The sequence below is a fragment of the Sebastes fasciatus genome, chromosome 15 (assembly GCF_043250625.1).
Source record: "Sebastes fasciatus isolate fSebFas1 chromosome 15, fSebFas1.pri, whole genome shotgun sequence".
NCBI classification, from domain to species: Eukaryota; Metazoa; Chordata; class Actinopteri; order Perciformes; family Sebastidae; genus Sebastes; species Sebastes fasciatus.
In genome coordinates this window covers 32,451,219-32,465,081 of record NC_133809.1, presented here as the reverse complement: position 1 = coordinate 32,465,081, position 13,863 = coordinate 32,451,219, and the positions used below count along the sequence as shown (strand labels likewise).

General features: G+C 42.1%; 1 protein-coding gene across 1 annotated transcript in view; it reads left to right on the top strand.

Moving 5' to 3' along the window:
• Positions 1 to 714: 714 nt before the first annotated feature.
• Positions 715 to 13,863, top strand: part of clmna (calmin a) — a 61,832-nt gene continuing 48,683 nt past the window's right edge. Inside the window, exon 1 of the mRNA XM_074659953.1 lies at positions 715 to 1,068. Within this exon, the coding sequence (XP_074516054.1) occupies positions 984 to 1,068 (85 nt within the window). The 5' untranslated portion in view covers positions 715 to 983. The remainder of the gene's footprint in view (positions 1,069 to 13,863) is intronic.

Below are 13,863 nucleotides of genomic sequence, written 5' to 3'. Positions count from 1 at the left end.
TTATCCGCTGATATACAGACGTCTCTTTCCCAATGGAAGTCTATGGGAAATAGTAATCCTGGGTTCAATGGCATCACGTGACGTTTGGCTGCTACGAAAATTTGCTTCAAAGCCCGACGCTCTTCCTGCGGGCTTGGCTGAGAGCCGCCGGCTCAGCCGTTTCCATGTTGAGAGCTGTGAGGAGACAATCAAATCAACAAATGTTCACATGTAGAATGCAGAAAAATGATTTATTTTCTATTCATTTATTCAAATGCTGCTATCATGTTTTTGTAACTGTGAAGCACTTTGTAACCCTGGTTTTCAAAGTAGTAGAAATGTATATAATATTTACCTGAACATTTTTTTGTCCTCTAAATAAAGTATCAATTATTATTAATTCTTGTTATTGGTGCTGCAACAGTCGGCATACACTAATATCAGTTATTTCAAATGATACTTATTAGGAAATTATGTTTTAGAAGTATGCCTCTCATATGGGTAAATACAGCTACAAAATTAAATACATCTTCTACAATGTACTTCTTCCCCTTCTCCCTGCCCTGCTGATTACTGGAGGAGTGTGTGTGTGTGTGTGTGTGTGTGTGTTAGAGAGAGAGAGAGAGAGAGAGAGAGAGAGAGAGAGAGAGAGAGAGAGGTGGGCGGGTCCTGGATCAGCTCCATCCCACCTCGGAACTACCACCAGGTGCTGCGGCTCCTTCCTGCTCTGCTCTGCTCTGCTCTGCTCTCGGAGCTCCATCATCCTCTGATGCGATGTGACGGCAGAAAGCCGCAGTAAACAGCAGCTCTGTCCAGCCAGTGAGCGGAACCCTCCCGTGTGTACCCGGCTAGCATGGCTCTCTGTCGGCCGGCCGGACAGTAGCCAGCCCGTCTGCCCGCTGCAGCAGCAGCAGCCTGTCCTCCTCCTCCTCCTCTTCCTCCAGCCTTGTGGAGCTGTGTGAGTGTTCCTGGCCGGATCCCTGCAGCACTCTCCGCAGCTCCAAATGGCTGGACACGAGTTGGAGGACTGGTTCGAGCGGGAGGAATTTATCGGACAGATCAGCGACATCCGAGTGCAGAACCTGCAAGGTAGGAGCATCATTCATATATATATATGTATGTATATGTATATATATCTATTTATGGATATATGACTGCTGTTTGATAACAATCACAGAGAGCTGCGGGAGCGCGCTGAGTGGCCTGGCCGCGCGTGCACTACCTGGTTTGCTTCGGATTTGGGGAAGTTCCTCGGGACAGTGTTTTGGTGTTTGGGTGTTTGGGTCCTGCTCAGGACGCACACAGTCCCAAAGTTTCCATGTGGAGCTGTTAAACAGGGCATTGTAGCACAGAGCTCTATCACAGGCTGATCTCAGCAGCTACTACTGTGATGACCACACAGGACTTCAGGAACCCTGCAGGCTGTTACAGGACTGTGTGGAAAGAGCAAAGCATGCAGCCGAAACAGTGTTTCTGGTCCCTGGAGGGCTCTCTGGGTCTCACTGTCAAATAGTAGCCCAAAGTGAAGCTCTACAACAAGCTGACAGGCTGTGGGCACAGGTTTTCGAGATGAAATGATTAGTGGTTTCATTGTCAACTGACTGACAGAAAATGAGTCTAATGGTCAATACTCCTGATAATCGATTCATCATTGAAGACTTTGGGTTTGGGACAGTTTATGAATTGCTGTCCATCAATCAGCTCCTCTGTTACATCCTGCAGCAATCCAGGATTCAGAAAGAATCTCATTACATGCATCACATATCTGTGTGTCTGTGCTTTCAGAGCACGGCTTCTCGATCCTTCCTCAGCCACAGACCTGAATACAATACACTGGGGACCCCCTCATGTATGTCCCTTTGAATAATTTGACGTAACCTATTTTTTTTACACTTCTATAGTCTTAGTAATGTGAAGAACAACACAGGAGAAATGTGCTAGAAAGATATTAGACATTAGGGCTGTCGCAATATTAGATTTTCACTACACGATTATCGTGGCCAAAAGAATTCACGATAACGTTATTATCACGATATCTAAAGAAAATAGAATGCTATCCATCAGTCAAATTCATCTTAAACTTTGTTTATTGTGTGTTTTGTTTCCTTTTTGGCAAATGAAGTACAAGTGTAGGAAGGTGGAGAGAGGGTCTGTAACCATAACTGTACAAAAGCCTAATTTAAGAAGTGCTGGATCTATTTATATTACATTTATTCACATGTGGATTATTAACATGATATCAATATTTAATTTTTAAATATCACAGTTATCTTCAATACCGATTTGTTAGATTAGAGCGTAATTTATTAACTATTATACAGTAGATTTAAAAATGTAAATGCTATTTATGGAACTATGAAGTCTTTTGTTAAAAACATTATATCATGATGATTTAAATAAATGAATCTGAAAACTTTGTGCCACGGACGCCTGGAGGTCCCTGGACCCCACCTTGAGAACCACTATTTTAGAGGCATGATTCACATATTGTTGTTAGTCTTTATATTCTACAGATTATGGATAATGTGTGTGTATGTGTGTTTAATGGGTTTATGTCTGTGAATACAACTGTCAAATCAACAGCACGGTCATTACATTCCATTCATTTGGCAAACCATTTTGGTCAAAGCGACTTAAGGCGCCAGTATATTCCATCAGTTCTTCGTTTTTCTCTCATGCCTTCACGCTGAACGAAGAATCAAAAAACGGAGAAAAGTCTTGATGAATTGAAGTAAATGAGCAACAGCAAAACTATAATAAAAAATATTTCACTTACTCTCACACAACTCGTGCAGAATAATCCAAGTCTCATTTATCCAGTGGTATGCTCACTGTTTCCCAAACACATGCATCTTTGCTAAAACCTTACTATTTAAAAAACATCTGCATAAACTGTCTCTCTTTGGTTACAATCAAGATGATTTGTTAAAAAATTACAATCAACCAATATATTGTTATAAGATTTATTTTAACTCCTAAATCCCAATATCAGTATCAGCCTCAAAAATCTAATTTTGGTCAGGCTATATGTGTCTTTGCAAAAAGCGTTAGGAGTGCTTTCGTCATTTTCCATGAAGTTGTGGGACTCACAAGAAACAGTTAAGTAATGAGCAACAAGTTTGAGATATGGCCTCTGACTTGCTCTGCTGTTTGAACTGGAGTATACTGTAAGTGCCGTGAGTCAGCCGAACAGGGCTTTGGGGAGATTAGAGGAGCAGACTAACAACAATTGCTCTTTAAAGTGGAAGTAATTGATTTAATGAGTGTGATGAGAATGAAAGCTTTGTTCAGTTCTAACCCAGTTTATCCCAAAGCCTGTAAAGAGAAGAACTAGAAAGCTCCCGATGCATTCAAACCATCACTTCATATTATATGTTGGCTATACAAGGAAGAATACAAGTAAGAATACAAGTAAGAATACAAGTAAGAATACAAGTATGAATACAAGTAAGAATACAAGTATGAATACAAGTAAGAATACAAGTATGAATACAAGTAAAAATACAAGTAAGAATACAAGTATGAATACAAGTAAGAATACAAGTATGAATACAAGTAAGAATACAAGTATGAATACAAGTATGAATACAAGTATGAATACAAGTAAGAATACAAGTATGAATACAAGTATGAATACAAGTAAGAATACAAGTATGAATACAAGTAAGAATACAAGTAAGAATACAAGTATGAATACAAGTATGAATACAAGTAAGAATACAAGTAAGAATACAAGTATGAATACAAGTAAAAATACAAGTAAGAATACAAGTAAGAATACAAGTATGAATACAAGTAAGAATACAAGTATGAATACAAGTAAGAATACAAGTAAGAATACAAGTAAGAATACAAGTAAGAATACAAGTAAGAAGAGTGGACCAGCATGTGTATTAAATACAAGGCCTGCTGGTCAGTGATCACGATAACACTAGCATAGATAACACTAGCATAGATAACACTAGCATAGATAAGACTAGCATAAATAACACTAGCATAGATAACACTAGCATAGATAAGACTAGCATAGATAACACTAGCATAGATAACACTAGCATAGATAACACTAGCATAGATAAGACTAGCATAGATAAGACTAGCATAGATAAGACTAGCATAGATAACACTAGCATAGATAAGACTAGCATAGATAAGACTAGCATAGATAACACTAGCATAGATAACACTAGCATAGATAAGACTAGCATAGATAACACTAGCATAGATAAGACTAGCATAGATAACACTAGCATAGATAACACTAGCATAGATAACACTAGCATAGATAAGACTAGCATAGATAACACTAGCATAGATAAGACTAGCATAGATAACACTAGCATAGATAAAATGTATGTATCAACCTTACAAAGCTGATATGGCCAACACATTTGGCAAACAGTTGCCTATTTCCACATCCAGCAGACAGAGATACATTATCTTTGGATTCATGTTTGTGTCCACGTGTGATGAAGATAAGTCCAATATTCACTCTCCTTTTAGCTCTGCTTTTGGTCTCCAACAACTTCTGAGAAAAATCTCGGTCTCGTTAACTGCTAAATGCTCCGCCATGTTCACCAGCTAGTCACTAGTATTTGATGCTGGCAGTGTACAGTGGGTTTATCAGAGCTTTTTCACTGAAAACAGCTGCTGCTGGAAACCAGGTTGATGAGAGCAGTGAGACTGAACCAGCGTGCGGTGGGCACGTAATGTAATCAGTATGAGCCCGACCACCGGTAACACCGACTACCGTGACAAGCCTAGTCGATGGCAAAATTCTGAAAACGTGACGGTACTTGTTTTTCTACAGTACCGCAGGTACCACAGGTACCATCAAGGCTCGAGACTAACGGCGTCCCGGGGAAGATAGAACATTTCCCTGATAATGTTACATTGTGAACAACAAATCCGTGTTGAAATCGGCAGGAGCTAACAGCTAACGTTAACGGAGGTTACATTGATTACATTATGACGCTTTCAAGCTTCATTCAGGTATTTGTATCAACTACTAAATTACTGGTATCCTAACATCTCTATCTAAAGTTTGCCAACATTAATGAAATCAGCCTCCATAGCCTCGATAACGCAGTTCCGCCGCCCGATCACTACTGCACCGACTCTGGCGTCAAAACCTCCCGTATCGGTTCCCGAATCAGGATATTTTGGCTTCACCTCTAGCTGGGAGGAGGTGGAGACGTGTCGTCCATCTTTATATACAGTCTATGATACCGAAGGGTGCATTTTAATGCTGATGAATTCAAATTTTCATTAGTATGATAAATATATGTACAATTTCACATAGAGTCACATAGTCACATAGTCTCACTTTAGATATCCAAACCTTCTAAGGAAGATCAGTGTGATGCTTCTCATGATAAAGTGGGCCAAAACAACACACAGATGTGGATTACAGTGAACTGTGTATCTTATTACACTTGGTGAGCAACTGTTGCCCTGGAAACACACAACTGTGCCACACAATCTTTGCTTAGAAGTCAGAGACAACACAAGGAAGATACAAATGTATTGGAATGTGATACTAATAACAAATTCTGTTAAAGGCCAGTATTTGATTGGGTGGAGTTGAGAGGGATTTCTAGGTTTTAAAGTCAGAATCAGTCCAGATTAAGGGAGAATTCTGGTTTATTACAACAAATCTTATTTTGTGGTTATTCCAGTATTCCTATTTTGACTAATGACATTGTATTGACCTGACCGCTCATGCTTTGTCTTTTGGATTTTGTTGTAGTGATGTTCCCAGATCTCAGAAATTACTTTGGTGAGTACAAACAATAGATTGACAAATAGAAATACAAAAACAAGAATATAAGTTATAATATAACAATCCTAAAATGATCCTAGTCCTTTTTCGTATAGTAAGTATAGGTCTGCATTCGCACATTGCACACTTGCGATGTAGGTATCCTATTGGTTCATATGAATGTGCATCAGCACAGAACTGTACACTTTGGGCATTGGGTGTCACAGCCAGTGGACTTGTAAGTATCACATTTTTACACAGGATACATTGGATTGGACAGAGGCAGTATATGAGCTAGTGCAGGGACACTCAACCTGCTTTGCCTTAAAGTGTTACCGATACCAACAGAGCACTTCATTCAATACCATCATGTCAATGGACGCTGTGTGTGTCCCATTGGCTAGCTAATCGCGCCGCACTGCACAGCGCTAATAACGCCATACCTCGACCCACGGTTGCGGGACCGCTTTGGCGCCGAAGCATTACGGCAACCCTTCGGGTTCTTATACACTCTGTCACCTTATGTACAGTCAAATGACCACTCTGCACCCTTTGGCCCGCGGGCCATAAACTGAGCCAGTGTGTGTCAAGCCCAGAAGAATGTGATAAACTTACTACTGCAGCGCCACAACCTGTGGTGTCTGCCCCTGCTGGAGTATGTGTACTAATGAGTAGGTTGCAGAGTCTCGCTGCATGTTAGCTGCACGGGCCTCAGCTCCGCACATTCCCTCTTGGCATGAAACAGAGCTTTTCCTGTGAACATGGACTTTTACCAGCCTCTTGGAAAAAAATGCAGAAGTTCAGTGCTTTTGTCCATATTCTCTTCAACGCTCACCGAGGACCCTGAATGATACTCTGCATGAAATGAACGCTGGAAGAGCAGCTAGTGGTTTAAAACAATGGCCTGAAGGCTGTTACATAACACATGATATGAGAGAGAGAGAGAGAGAGAGAGAGAGAGAGAGAGAACACATCCCACATCCCACACAGCTCTCTCTCACACACACACACAACCACACACTGCCTCCCACTATGGATGGAGAATGTGCATTATTTTCAGATGATTGTATGACTCTGATGATGTCATGATGATTCTTTTGGGCTCAGAGACTTCGTGATTTGAACAGAAAGCCTGCATGTCAGATGGTGGGTGTGGAGTTTGAAAGACGTAGGTGTACGTCCTTAGGTGCAGTTTGTCACAGTACAAAAATAGAGGTAATGTAATGTGTATGACAGAGGCTTCGTTTACAAGAAAATGAATAATCAGGATACCAGCAGGTGTGTTTTCATATCCACACTAACAGGCTTTTTTCTGAGCGCCAGTGACTTTTTCAATGTTCCCAATGAGGAGAAGGCGTATGCGGCCGCCTAGAGAAAAAGCGCTGCGACTTTTTTGTGCGGCCTCTCAGAGCGCTTCTAGTTGACAATCTCTGAACTATTCAGAAAGGTGCTGGTGTCGTCACTGTGGAGGAAGTGCTCCCCGGCGTCCTACAGTACTAGGGATGTGACAGTGAGGACATTTTCCCACCGGTTAATAAACTTGTGACAACACCGGTGTTACCGATTACACCGGACATTTAAAAGTAAAGATGACGGTCAACATGTGTAGCGCTCTTACTTTGATCTTTAACATTGGATTCCTGTGTGTCTGGCCTCTCTGGTCCAGCCTTCGCTGCGGGGCTTCAGGTTTCCTTCCAACGCCACTCCGCGTGCACACCGGCTGTCCTCTGCTCGGCGATTTCCTCATTAACAGTACGGATCACTCATAATATTGGATTTAAATCCAAAATATTGCCAAATAGGCACTTTTGCTTTTCGCTTTGACACCAAATCCTCCGCCATCGTCTTGTCTGTCAACTCTCTCTTGTCCCGTGTGTGAAATGTGACTCCTGCTAGTCTGAGCTGAGACTCTGTACGGAGCACACACTTTCACTCTCAGATTGTAGCGTCCGTCGTCCGACTATGTGTTGACAACAATGTGTTTTATTTCTATAAAAAAAGCGAAACGACGATGGGGCCAGTGAGTGTGTGCCCGAACACCGTGTAAAACCGGTAACACCAACTACCACGGCAAGCCAACGCCCTACCAGTACTTTTCTGCCAGAAAAAAGGGGCTTTATTGACAATGAGTGATGGAATATTGCGTTCGATATGAACCTTAGCATATTCGTTAAAAGACAGAGAGAGAGAGATCTCCACCAGGTAAATAAAAACAGAAAAAGTTATGCTGTTGGTTTCTTATTCTATATTATTATTAAAAAAATATATAGATAATATTTAAATCCCTGCGTGCATTTTTGTTTACGGCCACTAGGGGGTTCAGTGAGCCCCCTGAACCAACGCATTGTGTGTATGAACCTTCTTAGTCCAAAATCTTTAGGGAAGTGTAATGCCAACTTTAAATTCAACCTTTATTGGAAATATGAAATGTCAGGAAGCAAATGAAGATGGAAAATGAATGAAGAATCCTCAGAATCTGAAAAGTCCATTTGATAGAAGAGGAACTGACCAAAGTGGAAACCTTCCAGGACTTGATTCTGTTTGGAAAGGGTGGGAAACACGATGCTGGAATATGAGACAGAACACTTTTGAAAGTAGCGTCAGGTGTTTGTTTTTGATAAGAGCCATTGTAAGAAGTAGATTATCCACAACACACTGGTTTTGTAAAATAACCCATAAAGCAGAGGTATTATTTTGTGTTAACCATAAAGGTTACAGTGCATTATCCTTTTGTTACACAATGACCACTTGCTATATATAAAAGTATTGTTTATTTCTAGGGCTGTCAAAGTTAACGCGATAATAACGCATTAACGCAAATTCATTTTAGAGCCACTCATTTCTTTAACGCATTAACGCAACTTCGATTTTTAGGTTGTAGCGTCTCAGTTTTAAAGGTCACCTATTATGCAAAATGCACTTTTCCATGTCTTTTAAACATCAATATCTGTCCCCAGTGTGTCTACAGGCCACCATAGTATCATAAAAGACCATCCTCTCTCTTTTTCTCCTCCTCCGTTTGTCCGGAAATGGGTGCAGAAAAAAAAATCGCTTTTTTTCCTTCTCTTCTGACGTCATTAGAGAAATGCAAGCCATGTAAGGGTTTCCTGGTCGAACCAGAGAGAACCTTCAGTAGCTGACCCCGCCCCACAGCGCGTCACTGTCTCTCCTCCTCAACCTAACTTGAGCAAAGTCTGCAAGAACCAGCAGAACAGGCTTCATGTACTCCCATCATCTAAATATAACATGTTCTTTCACAAAGGCTTTATGTAATTACACTGTTTAAACAGATGATATTTATATATTATATATATTTGATGTCATGCATGTAGCAGAGTACAGGTAGTAAATAGTGACTTGTAAGCAACACAACACATTTCTGTTTCACAGTCAAACTTTATTTGAGTTGACAGATGACAATATTAATTATTCACAGCATTTGTAATCATCTCACCTGTTAGTTAGTTATGTTAACATGGTACAGGAGAAAGTCTTCAGCTCTGGTAAACTATGGTAAGCTAAGCTCCGGTGGTCTGTAGTCATGGTAACACAGAGACAGCTACTACTGTAAATAATATACCATTACTCTGATCTTCCATACATTTATCTTTTAGCAGAAATAATGAACTGACTACTGTTTCACATCTTCTATTTTCCACCCTGATGGTCGCTGTGTTTACACACCGTCTCATAGCGGTAGCATGTAGCTAACCCGTTAGCATGTAGCTACATGCTAACGGGTTAGCTCTGTATCTCCCATCTGCTTTCAGCTATCTGCTCTCCTCTGGGATGATTCTGTCGGTCATTTCTCACAGATGGATCTGTAAAGACAGACGTAAAACAGAGTGTATGTTTACGGTTTACAGAGTTGATGCATGAGGTAAACACTGAGTTAACTAACAGAGCTATAAATAGTATTATTTACCTGAGAGAAACCGTCAGGAAAACCTGGAATCTGGACCGCAGATGTTCATCATGTGTCGCCGATTTCTGATCAGATTCCTCCGGTAACGTGCGCTGGGTGAAGTTTCTGGTTTATAAACTTTAAAGTGGTTTATAAGCTCTATTCTAGCTGCCTCTCCCTCCACTCCACTCTCTCCACTCGTCTCTCTCTCCAGAGCTGCTCCGGGAGGGAGGGGGAGGGTGACGCTGTTGTTGTTGAGGAAGTTTGATTGACAGAAAACGCTGACCAATCAGAGCAGAGTGGGAGGAGACAGGCTGTGAATCAGTGGTTTTCAGACAGAGGCTGAATTAGGCTCTGAGGCAGGCAGACTCAGGCTGCAGTATGAGAAGAATAAAGGGTTTTTTGAACATTGCAGCATGTAAACATGTTCTAGTGCAACATTAAAATACATCTATGAACCTGGAAATGAGCATAATATGTGACCTTTAAAGCTAGAGTGAAGATATCATATGAAACTAGAACACCTGATGAATCCATCGGAACCAACCAGGTTATACTAGCTTGTCTAAATAACGCTCCAAACTTGTGCTAAATTTTGGCAATTGAAAAACTGTCATGTCCATTTTCAAAGGGGTCCCTTGACCTCTGACCTCCAGATCAGTGAATGTAAATGGGTTCTATGGGTACCCACGAGTCTCCCCTTTACAGACATGCCCACTTTATGATAATCACATGCAGTTTGGGGCAAGTCATAGTCAAGTCAGCACACTGACACACTGACAGCTGTTGTTGCCTGTTGGGCTGCAGTTTGCCATGTTATGATTGGAGCATATTGTTTTATGCTAAATGCAGTACCTGTGAGGGTTTCTGGACAATATCTGTCATTGTTTTGTGTTGTTCATTGATTTACAATAATAAATATATACATACATTTGCATAAAGCAGCATATTTGCCCACTCCCATGTTGATGAGAGGATTAAATACTTGACAAATCTCCCTTTAAGGTACATTTTGAACACATACAAAATTTGCAATTAATCACGATTTTATATTTTAATCAATTGACAGTCGTCCCAGAAATGTGTGTGTGTGTGTGTGTGTGTGTGTGTGTGTGTGTGTGTGTGTGTGTGTGTGTGTGTGTGTGTGTGGATTTGACTGAGATATGACTCAGACAAGGAGAACAATTCTTGATTCACCTCACAGTTTCAAACCTGTTTTCTAGGAAGACAGAAAATGTAATTCCCCCACTCTGTGTGTCTGTAGTTCAGAGCATGTGATGGGAGATTTATATTTAAAAGACATTCTCTTCACAAGGAAATCATTTTAGTTGAGGAAACAAATTGATCCTGTGCTCAATTAATAGTTGTGTGGTTACTATTAGTCACATACGTTCTTGAGACACCTCTCTGGCCAAAATTGGCTTGCAAAATTCACAATCTCTTTCTCTGTGTGTGTGTGTGTGTGTGCGTGCGTGTGCGTGTGCGTGCGTGCATGCTCTCTGAGACTGTGTAAAGGTATGTTCAGCCACCATCTGTCAGTGTGAACATGTCCATTCCTGCTTAGTAGAGACATCATATCTGTGTCTGTCCTGCGAGGCAGGAACATGTGTAAAGGATTCCCTGTAAACCAGCCCGGTGCTGCACTGCTGCGTGTCAAGCAGAGTTCAGACAAGCCAAGCAGAGAGGCTTCCCCCATTGCGCTCTGTTGACTCTCCACTGACTAAGTGAGACTGTCTGCAAACAGCAGTGACCGAACAGCCTCTGCTGCTCACATGGGGCTGAATGTGGCGTTCCTGAACTGGTGCCCAGTCCCCCCACATCCAGCAGCAGGGTGGATGGCAAAGAGGCTCAGCCTTCACAAGCTCTGCTAGGAGTTTCCTGGAGGTTAGAGGCAACAATGGTCCCTTCTCTTGAGCTCATCCCTTCAGTGTTTTAGAACTCCGTCCTCCAGTCGTTCCTGCAGTAAAGCGTCTTTAAACTGTTTCAGGTGTCCACTTGATTCACTGCAAATAAGCTTTCTCTGCACCAACCCTCAGGCTGATATTGACTGAGGAACAGCAGACTAAGGCCCTGTTCACACCTGGCATTAAAATGCGTCTCCACATGCGTCTTCAGTGACCACTTGTGATCCGATCTCACTTCCCCGCTCTATATGCAAATAAACACGTAGTAAACACACGGCTAATACAGCAGCCATTGTGACGTAATATTACAGGAATGTCAGTAGTAATATCCGACATAGTCGTTAATTCAGGTACATTGTATTAACATCAAAATAAAAGGTTATTGTACCGGCGGTCCCTGCAAAGCAGCGGAACCGACAGTATGATAATAATGCACTTTGCGTGCCTAGTCTACAGACAGTAGAGCACAGAGGCCGTTTCCTGGCTGACAAGCGCCCGTGTCTGCCTGTTTATTCACCTGAGGGGCGCGGTGATCCCACGGATCCCAGCTTGACATAAGATGAGTAGGAGGTCCATAATGTGGTCCAGGACACATTCACTACACACTGCTAAAAGAATGTGGTCATATGTGGCCCAGACCACCTCTGAATGTGGTCTGAAAGATCTGATCTCAATGCATCTTGAGTGTGTTCACACCTGTACTTAGAGCTGTTCACTTGTGATCCGATCACTGAGGACGCATGTTAATACCAGGTATGAACAGGGCCATAGTGATGAGGCAGCACATGTTACACACACACACACACACACACACACACACACACACCATGGCAGAAGACTGTGCTCTAAAGACTGCAGTGTGCTACTAAAGAAATAGCATTTTACATGCTTTCAAATACAGTGCTGTGTGAAGATGCTAGTGCTCATACTGCACCTCTAGTCCCGGGCTATATTCACAAAACACTGTAACAGTTAATGAAGCTCCTAAGTGGCCCAGTAAAGGGGGTGTCTGTCCCAACTTGTGTTAGTCTTAACTAAACAGACCTACAGTAGCTCCTAAGGTTTTGCCCCCAGGAGCTACATAATAGGTCCTCTTTAAGTAATACCGTATGATTTGCATCAAACCAAAAATTCTCTTCTGACCCCACTTTGTTCAACAGGTCAGTAAGTTAATCACCAAATGCAACTGGGAAAGTAATCACAGTATAACATGCAGATGATTCAACAGAAATCAGCTCAAATGTTTCTCTTTAAGTCCGACTGACAGTAACTCAGACAGTAGATCCCTGGAAATCCCTGTAGCTGACCAAAAGTCCTAACAGAAGAAACACTAGAACAGTGCCTCAGTAGAGAACAGATCTCCACCTGGTGTGTCTGCAAACGACCACTGCTGGAATGTTTGATTGAATGAATACAAACTAGAATTCAAACACAATACGAGCCACGCATCTATACCGCAAGCGTTCTCACTCGCACGTCTCACGAAACCGACACGCTCTCAATCTAACCGATGCTGCTGTCTGCAGTTTTTGGGGCTCCCCAACAAAAGCCCCAGATCAGAGGCAAATCGGCGTTGGCTCGCCACTCGCACATCGGCGCTCCGGCGTCATGTGCGAACTGTTCAAAGAAGCGAGCCGAGAGGCTCGACGACGCCTCACAGACACATTCCAGATATCTAGCATGTTAAATATCTGGATCTGTTGGAGACTCCGGCCACGAGCTACAGCCAATGAGATCGCAGGAGGGGAAACCTGGGAGAGGAGGGGTCGCCTGTAACAACAGGAACTTCCTGTATGTACTGCATTTGCAACACGGAGCAAAGTTGTTGTTGCACCTAGAGGAATAAGGTGGAAACAGGCTATTTTGTAAAAAGTGCCAACAACAACATCAGCAATGTGTCTCGCGTATGCTATCAGGTCATCATGTGTGTTTTCGGGACAAAACGTAGTTTGGAGACCTCATCGGGGATTCCTCCTGGTGAAAGATCTGGTAGTGTATGTACAGCTGTACAATCTACATACTGTACACAGAACAAGTTGAAGGATTTTATGCAAAATACTGCAGCAGTCTGCTCAGGCTTTGTGTAACACTCATTTGCTTAGACAAAGTAAGTGTAGCTCCTCTCTGGTGATGTTAGTGCAGAGAGACAGAAGTCTGTCAGTAGCTCTTCCTCAGTCTCTGCTCCGGCTCCCCTTTAGGCTCAGTAGCAGAGGATTGCCTCAGCAGGTTCAGGTCAAAACAACAGGAGAGCTCCATGGACTCATTTCACAACAGCTGTTGTTGGGAAACTTCTTTTGATTTGTTCTGCTTTTATG